Source organism: Eurypyga helias, unplaced genomic scaffold (assembly GCF_000690775.1).
Source record: "Eurypyga helias isolate BGI_N326 unplaced genomic scaffold, ASM69077v1 scaffold36095, whole genome shotgun sequence".
Classification (NCBI taxonomy): domain Eukaryota; kingdom Metazoa; phylum Chordata; class Aves; order Eurypygiformes; family Eurypygidae; genus Eurypyga; species Eurypyga helias.
In genome coordinates, this window is record NW_010252782.1 from 1 (window position 1) to 9,246 (window position 9,246).

General features: G+C 55.7%; 1 protein-coding gene across 1 annotated transcript; it reads right to left on the minus strand.

Annotated features, from left to right (window-relative positions):
- Window positions 1-181: 181 nt before the first annotated feature.
- On the minus strand, window positions 182-8,808 carry CDC25A (cell division cycle 25A; the record flags this gene model as incomplete). The annotated part of the gene is made up of 14 exons (XM_010152477.1): window positions 182-322; window positions 1,914-2,025; window positions 2,351-2,481; window positions 3,100-3,198; window positions 3,293-3,355; window positions 3,701-3,793; window positions 4,071-4,223; window positions 4,799-4,873; window positions 5,967-6,121; window positions 6,953-7,040; window positions 7,762-7,863; window positions 8,228-8,264; window positions 8,400-8,435; window positions 8,754-8,808. Coding segments are annotated over 14 exons (1,340 nt in total), but the record flags the coding sequence as incomplete, so codon positions are not given.
- Window positions 8,809-9,246: the final 438 nt, after the last annotated feature.

Consider the following 9,246-nt stretch of genomic DNA (forward strand, 5'->3'; position numbering starts at 1 on the left):
GCCAGCTCCCAGCCCGCATCCCAGTCGCTCGGTCCAAGCCCAAGGCTGTGCGTCCCGTGGCGTTTTCCCAGTAAAATGAGCAGGGAGAGAGGGGGTACCCCACACCCCAAGAACCCAGGGGTGTGTCTCCCTCCCGCTCCAGCCTCCCCCCCCCCCCCCACCCACCGGATGCGCTCGGCCCTCAGAGCTTCTTCAGGCGACTGTACAGCTCCCGCTTGCTCTTCTCGCCCGCCCAGGTCCGGCTCTTGGTGCGGAACCTTTTCAGGTCTTCCTTGAAGTCCTCGTGATGCATGGGGCGATAGCTCTGGGGCTCGCAGAAGCTCTGGGGAAAGAGAAAGCGGCTTCACTTCGCTGGCAGAGCCGCGAGGATCGAGACCACGTGAACAACCACCATCAGCATAAACACAACCGGAGTCCCCCCGAGCAGGAGTTTGGCACCGGACATCCACCAACGAAGCCAAGAGACAGATCACAGCTACTTCAGGAGCCACTAGGCCACTGGTCCCTCTTAAACCAGGGACTGCCAGCCTGGTACCCAGAGCTCCCACCCCTCGTTTTCTGTCCTCACCGTGAAGCTGGGGGGGCTTTTCCCAAGGGCCGGGAGTGACAGGACAAGGGGTGACGGGTTTAAACGGAAAGAGGGAGATGGGACATCAGGAAGGAATTCTTCCCGCAGAGGGTGGGAGCACTGGGACAGGTTGCCCAGAGAAGCTGTGGATGCCACATCCCTGGGAGTGTCCAAGGCCAGGCTAGAAGAGGCTTGGAGCAACCTGGGCTATGGAAGGTGTCCCTGCCCATGGCAGGGGGGTTGGAACTGGATGATCTTTAAGGTCCCTTTCAGCCCAACCATCCTGCAATTCTATAAGCAGAGATTCCAACAACTCCTGTCTCCTGTCTGGCGCCCAGGCCAGCCCCCGAGCGTCACAGGCTGCCGTCGCCTGTTCCATGCTGCCACCTTGAGGCCCTCAGTCCTTCCACCTCGGGAGAGGACACCCACAGCGCCCAACCCAAAACCGACGGACACCCACCGCACCAGACCCAAAACCGGGTCACCCCCTGCCACAGGGAGCCAGCAGATCACTGGGAGAGCCAAAAACCAGGCCTGCGCTCCCTGCCACGAGCACCAGCATCCCCCAGGGCAGCCCAGACGCTGGAGGACCAACATCCCACTGGGAAACCACATCCAGGTGGTCAGAGAATGACCAAATCTCTCACATCGCTCCAAAAACACGCCAAGGACAGTCACCTCAGAGTGCACTGAAGCATGAGGGCACCTCAGAGTGCCCTGAAGCGTGAGGGCCTGAGAGGGACTAAAGTGATGCTCGGGCCACGGAATAGCGGGAAGAAGTAGCTTGGGAAAGAGAACAGCCAACTGGAACGCTACGGGAGCGGAAGCCAAGCGATAGGAGAAACACCGTCCCCGTGAGGCTGCTCAGGGAGCCCCTGGGCATTCGAGTTTCCTTTTTGGAATCAGGGGCTGAAAACTCCCAGCTCGGAGTTCTCCCACGTTGCTCTTTCAGCGCACTACGACCCCTCAGGGTTCCGTCTGCTCTACAGCAATTCCTGCCAAGCCTCTCCTCTCCCAGCCCGCAGCTCCTTCTCCAAAGGATGTCCTCAACTCCTACTTATTACAGAAAGGCAGGTTTGATATTTTATTCTCGAGAAAAGCAGGAAAAGGCTTTTCAGCGACGGCAGCAAGACGGCTCCGAGGTGCGGAACAGGCTTGGAGATGCCAAGGCAACCTCGCTGCCAGGTTTTAACGGCTCTCGGAGCAGGAGAGCACCGTGAAAACGGAGCCAGAGAGCCAGCCCAGCAGAAACATGCTCTACCCCACCACCCCCCTCCGCCGAGCCCAGGGGTGTTGGTTATCCCTCACTGCTTCCGAGTGCGGAACCTGGGGGACGGTTACTTACGCGGCACCTGGAGTAGAAGTCCTTGTAACCCCCCTTCAGGACGTAGAGCTCTGGGTAGTGGAGGTTGGGGTATTCGTTCCCCAGCCGGTCCCGCTCTCTGACAAACCGGCACCTGCAGCAGAAGATCCCCCGCTCACCAAACGGCACGGTGAAACAGCACTCACCGGGGACATCCCGCTCCTGGGACGTCCCGCTCCTTCGGGAACGGTGGGCAAGCCACGCTGGCCACAAAGGGTTTTCCCATTCCACCTCTAAGGATCCCGGCGCTCCCACCTGACTTCCACGTGACCGTTTGCACCGTGGAGCGTGTCGCATCCTCCCCAGAGGCGACAGCCCCCGTTGCCACGCGATAACCCACGTTACACATGACCGGAGCCGCCCCGGAAGCCTCGCCCGGGCGGTGAGTTCCTGCCTAGGGCTGTGTGGGATGAACTCACATCCGAGGGCCCCGCTCCGAGGAAAACTCGCAGTGGAAGACCACGATCACTCGTTTGTTGGCCGATGGCTTGATTGGCTTCTTAAGCAAGTACTCCTCCACCTCCTCCTCCATGTGTAGGTTGACAGCCCCCTGCAAAGGCAGAGTCGCACCCACAGTGAGCGGAGAACCGTGACCAACCTCCCCCGCTTCCTCGCCAGCCCTCTCCAGCTGTTGGGAACGAGCTTCCCAACCCAAGCAGGACCTTACGGGATCTAACGCTGAGCCTGGGCCTCGGAATGGCGACCAGAAGCTGCTCCACACCAGCCACAGGTTGGGGCTCGCTGGATTTCCCTTCCCGCTCCCCACAGTTGGTACCAAACCTCCTCGAGCAAACTTCAACACAATTATCTGTAGCACAGCCACTTGTCCTTTGAGGTCTGTGGTGTCAGCTAAGTTTGACATTCCACTTGTAGCTTCCCTAGATGCCAGGACGCTGGCCAGTGTGCGCCTCACATCCTCCTCCGGAGCTGCCCCCCTGCTTGCCACACAAAGCTCGGCTAAAGGCAGGTGGAACGTTCCCTCCTTTGAGGGAAAAGTCACTTTCTGACCCAAGCGTGAGCCCAGTGTCCCGAAATTCCCACGGGCAGAGGGTCACAGACCTCCACGGGGCTTTGGACATCCCTCAGCAAAGCGCAGCCCCAGGCCCTGCCCGGAGACCCCAGCGCGCGGCCCCAGACAACCCCCCATTGCTCGCGGGGGTCAACGTACCTTGATGTGCCCCCCCTCGTACTCGTACGGGTATCTGCAGTCAATTATCACGCACTCCTTGATGCAGCTTGCAAACTTCCCCGTGAGAACGGACACCACCTGCAGAACAACGGAATCCAGTTGCGCCGGGACGTTCGCGTTGGCTTCCCGCCCCTCCCAGTAAAGATGGTTTTACCACCCCGGGCACACGCACCATTTCCGAGTCGATGTATTTTAGATCCTGGTGTTTCCCATCGACGGTGTGGAGTAAGTAGGCCTAGAAAACAGATGGGATTTAAGTGAGGAGATGCCAAGCGGGCGCCACGCGGACGACAGCGCAGTGCCCAGCAGTTAGCTCTGTAACAGGGGCGCCTTGTTGCCAAGGATCTCCTAATTCCTGAGCTTTGAAAACAAAGGATCCTGGAATTTTTGTCCCTAAATTCTATTTTTTGCTCCCATACTGAAGGGGTTTTGCAGAGCTTTAATCAGCACAAACGAATCGCCTCGTGTCTAGGGTCACCGAGGGCCTGTCCCAGTAACTGGGACGACGTGCTGTTGGGGAGTTCGACAAGCTCGAGGCGTATATCCCCCCGAGAAGGGGCTGTTCAAACCGGTCCCCGACCTTGGAGAAGTCCCCGATGAGGTCTCCCGCGTCGCTGTCCAAGATGGTCTCGATCTCCGCCGCAGAGGGTTGTGCCTTGACCATTTTCAGACCCTAGAGCAACACAGGTTAGAGATCAGCACCGGGCGCCCACAGCCGAGTCCCCTCTTCCCAGAGGATCGCAGACAGCCCGGACTTCGCTCCGAAGCCTTGAGCTGCGACTCCCCAGCTGGATTAAGGCAAGACTGGGGCTCAAACCTCTGCACCAGCTCCCCTAAGGCCCTGCACCACGCACGGAGAAGGCGGCTGTGCGGCTCAGCAATCCACCCGGGAGAGCTCGCTCCCGTTAACGAGCCCCCCCCTCATCGATTCTGTTACCACATCCACCAACCGTTGAATCCTCAGAAGGTGTTCCAGGCAGGCTCCTTCTCTTCTTGCTTTTCCCTGGAGAATTCTCTTCCTGGGACCTTTCCATCCTTTTCTGGGTGGTTCTCCCCACCCCGCTAGACAGAGATGAAGAGCCGAAGAGCCGGCACCGTTTGCCCTGTGAGGAGGGGGAGAGGTCAGGAGTCGTCCAGCAAAGCCTCAGATTAGAAACTCAACAGGCCTCAGACTGTCACAAATCAACACCCAGGACTAACATTTCCAGGAACACTGGATTCACGCTGTGCGGAGCAGGCGAGCGCCGGAAGCAACACGATGTGCTTGCAGTGGGCTTTATACCAATTAGCAGGCAACCTATCAGCAGATTAAGGAGCATCTTGCTGGAGTCTGAACTCCCTTTGCAGTCTAGCATCAGATCAGGCTACAGGCATGCCAGGACAGCCTGTGCAGGATGGATTCAGGATATATCGACAAGTATCTGATGAGGGAAGTCAAGATCTTCCTGCATTTACCAAGTGTTTTTGGAAAACGGAAGTTAAAGCCAATTAACAATGCTCTTATGTGCCTTTACGTCTCCCAGGTAAACCAGCTTGAGGGAGAACAGAACCCTGAAGGGGGTTATGGTGCCTTGTTTTGTCGTTATCGGGGATACAGGCTTGGGGGTGGTGCGGGCGCTCAGCCAGGCAGTGAAAATGCCCCCATCCCTGTCCTGTTGTGCTTTCCCCCAGCACTCACCCGCATGTCCGTTTTCCTCATGACCAGCGGCGCAGTCCAGAGGCTCGCCACGTCGGATGGCATCTCCTCATCGTTCTGTGGGAAAGAGAAGCTTCGCTCTCACCTGTTTCACTGGGGACAGAGACCATATCCTTCCACAGCATCGGAAGGATATAGACTGGTTGGAGCGAGTCCAGGAGGCCCCGGGGATGCTCTGAGGGCTGAAGCCCCTCTGCCATGGGGACAGGCTGGGGGAGTTGGGGGGGTCAGCCTGGAGGAGAGACCTCTCTTCTCTCTGCTCCGGGGAGACCTCATTGCAGCCTTCCAGTACCTGAAGGGACTACAAGGAAGCTGGGGGGGACCTTTTACAAGGGCCTGTAGTGACAGGACAAGGGGTAATGGGGTTAAATTGAAAGTGGGGAGGTTTAGATTAGATATCAGGAAGAAATTCTTCCCAGAGAAGGTGGGGAAGCACTGGAAGAGGTTACCCAGAGAAGCTGTGGATGCCCCATCCCTGGGAGTGTCCAAGGCCAGGCTGGATGAGGCTTGGAGCAACCTGGTCTAGTGCAAGGTGTCCCTGCCCAAGGCAGGGGGGTTGGAACTGGATGATCTTTAAAAGGTTCCTTCCACCCCAAACCATTCCATGATTCTATAAAGCTCGACAGCTTCAGCCTGGCAGCCATTCTGGCTGAACTCAGCTGTCGGAGCAGTTTGAGGAAGTTACCTCCATCCCTAGTCCCATACTGAGTCAAATAATGGAACAGAGTTGACACACATGGGAGGAGGGAAGTTCTCTCAGTTCACTGATTAACAGTGACGATCCTCCAATGCTTTAAGCATTTCAAACCCAGTTAGAAAGTGTCTTGTACTGAAGTGGCTCCAATGCAAGTATCACCTCTAACTCCCCTGGAAGTTCGGCCTAAGGACAAAGGCCAACTCCCCAGACAAATCTCCCTCGTAACGCAATTCTGAACCTCACTGCTGCCAGCTGCGCCAGGAAGCAGCATGGATTCCAGCGTCTCCAAGTCCACACGAGTCGGAGACGACGACCCCTCATCGTCCAGCATTCCCCAGCACCTGGCTGTCTGCCGTTCGACCTCGCACGCTGCCTCGTACCAGAACACACGTGCACCACGTGTCGCTGGCAGAGCTGGTTTCCAAGGGTCTATGGCACTTCCTTCACGCATACCTTCAAATCCTCATCGTCTAACAGCTCCAGGAACCCGTCGTCGTCATCATTGCTCTGGGAGGAAGTCAGAGGCTGCTGCAGGAAAGCCGGTCTGTGGTTCTCCTGTTCACCCAGGGGACACCGAGACGAGAGAGTTAGTCTTAGCCTCCTCCCTTCTCTTCACTGCAGGACGCTGTGATCGCAGAGGTGATGCCAGGCCTCTCGCTGCACTAAACACGGGGGTCACACAGCACCTTCAGCAAACCCCAAACTGGGTCTGGATGCTCCTACATCACCCCTACAACAGCCAAGTGCTTCGTTAGCCTGGTTAAGCAATGACCACCCTCTCGGGAAGAAGCTGCCCAGCAGAGGACAGAAATGGGTGGTGTCAACAGGAGGAATTAACACAACTCTTCCAGTTGGTAAGCACGAGATGAAGAGGGATCGTGATCCCTCATCCCAAGCAGGATGGAGGACTAACAGGCTCAGGGAGGGAAGACAAGACCTACACCCCCAGCCCTGTTCCTGCGCAGAACCCACCGTGTTTGTTCAGCTGCTTTTTTCAAGCAATTCATTATGAACAGGCAGTATTTTCTGCCTGGATGTCACATCTGGACTAAGATCCAGCTGTTGGCTTCGCTGTTGCAAACGCATCTGCCTCCATCTTGGTGTTCACCGACAGTGAAAACCATTGACAACGGGCTTCCCCTACTCCCCATCCATTTGCTCCTTTGATTTCCTGCGGCACAACCTGAGCTCCGCAGCGACTCATCTTCCCCAGAGAACAATCCACGTTCCCGATTCCCAACCCTCTCACAAGCCAAACCAGGAGAAGTTTCTCTTACGCAGCAGAGACGTTTCTCCGGTTTGGCACAGTGGTGAGCAACAGCATCGCCCGAGAATCCTGACACAACCTTTCTCCCGCCCAGAGGGCGGAATGCAGAGCACTGGGTGAGAATTAGCTGCGGAGAACGCTGTGCTATTTCCTACCAGAGCTGAAGAGGTACTCTGCCTTGGCCCAAGAACATCTTTTCCATCACGGATCTGCGCAGAACGAGAAGCTGGCTTGGTTGGCTTCTTGAACTCGAACGACTCCTAAATTAAGAAGAGACAAAGTGGTTATTTTACCACAATTACAAGCCATGTAAATTCTAGGATCACTTGATCTTTGCAGGGTGTTTTTTAAAACTGCCTGACCCTTTGGGTTTACGTTCCCTGTTTGCAAATTGAAGATGTTACAATAGTGATTCATTCAACCTACCCAAGCTTTTACCCTCTGACATCACCTACAGGCCTCTCTCGTGTCAACTCCTCTGCAAAAGAAACCATCCCTGGAGGCAGCCTCGGCTGCCTCCGACACCCGGTCTCGTGTGGAGACCCGTCAGAGTCCTGCCCGTGGCACTTCCAGCAGCGAGGCCGCCCACACCACGCAGGCCGAAGGGTATTTGCGCTGTGCAGATGCAGGGTGCCCCAGGCCAGCAGCGAAAGAGGCGGCGAGCTATCCAAAGAGCTTCCTGCGGGCAGCCCTCACAGCCACCCAACGCTGGCAGCGTGGCTACGTTTCCCCTGCCACAGAGGAGTCGGGGTCAGGAGCACGAAGGCAAAGCTGCACAATTAACAGCCTCTCATCAGTTACAGCGACCGCGAATCGCTGCTGTCGCGCTTCACGGCGCGCTCGCCGCTGCAAACCTTGGTTATGTCTGAACTAGGGCCTGGCAGCAAGGAAGAGCCGCTTTTTCCACCCCGTCCACCGCTAAGGGGGGTGCTAACTCTGCTCCCTTGGCACCGCCACCACAGGCAACACAGCGACACTTACATTTTCCTTGTTTTCATCCTGTTCCAGTAGCTGGAAAGCACTGCTGTCCGGAGAATCGCAATGGTTCCTCTTCAGAGCAGGACTGCATCCCAGGAAGCTTTGCTACAACATACAGAGGCATCAGGTCAGCACTGTGCAACATGGTCTCTGCACAACAAGGTTTTAGGGAAAAAAGGGGCCAACACGGACTGCGAGGCCTCCGACTAGGGACTTGTGCAGAGCTCCTATGCTGACGTCGGGTACAGGTACCCAAATGCTCCGCGTGCGTTATTGTCCAAGGTTAGTGTCTCACGCCACCTTGAATGAGATTTCGAGTTGACAAGTGCAATTCTAGCAGTTTTCGTGGAGTGCCACGGCAGCTGCTCTTGGAGACAAAGTTAACAAATTCTGGAACGTATCCAACTAAAAAGGCTCAACACCCCAAATCCTTTAGCGCCGACACAAGGCCAAAACCACGCTCACTTACTGGCAGCGAATGGATCCTTCTGAAAGGCATGCGCATGCTACAACGAAAAGAGAACAAAGATCTATTGCAACCTTTTGTTTTTAAGGCAGTAACGGAGGAAAAAACCCACTTTTCATCCCCCAGTAAGATTCCACAAGCTACACTGATGGAGGAGTTACAGAACTGTACTTACTTCAGTCTGCTCGATTCCCGAATTGCTTTCTCAAACCTAAAAGCAAGGGAGAGGCCGCAGTTAGTGCACCGAAAATCACCCACCTACTGAAGTCAGGGAGCATCAGACACACGTCCTGGTGGCACTCCGCCTCTCTCAACAGTGATTGAGAGCTCATCCCTGCCTTGAGACAGAAGCCAGACTCCTCCCTCTCCTCTCCCCAAACCGTTTTAGACAAGAAGCTAGGTTAAAAGCTCAGCGAATCCACGACCAAGGGCGTCTGTCCCCCATCCCTGGAGGTGGAATGTTAGAAAACCTGAAATAATCTAACAGAGGGGAGAAGCCAGAAGTCAGGCTTCGCGTATGGATACGTACGTTTCCTCCAGGACGTCATCCGAGGTTGCAGGACCAGGCGAATCCAAAGCGCAACCTGCAGGGAGGGACGCAAGGGGTCATTTCCTATGTGCCAACATACTACTCAGTATAAAATATTGCACACGCTGGATTTCCTTGGAAAGACCCCAAGCTCAGACAGGAAACTGATGTCTGAAGTCCAGTCTGCAGCCTTCTCTCAGTGGAGAGGCAAGCACCAGCTAGAGATGCTCCGTGCCACCGGGTTCTACCCTCAGTAACCAGGTGTTAGTGCTGGGGAAAAACAGGAGGAATCGACAAAACACTCCCAGCCCTGCCTAGGACAGCACATACCCCCTAACACGGAACACTCCCAGCGTATTCTCTCACACAGATGTCTTTATAAACAACTTGGTCCTTCAGGGTTTTTTTAAGCCATATTTTTAGTGGCTCATTCCAAAAATAATTAGTCAAAAGGCCCTTAGAATCATGGGATGGTTTGGATGGGAAGGGACCT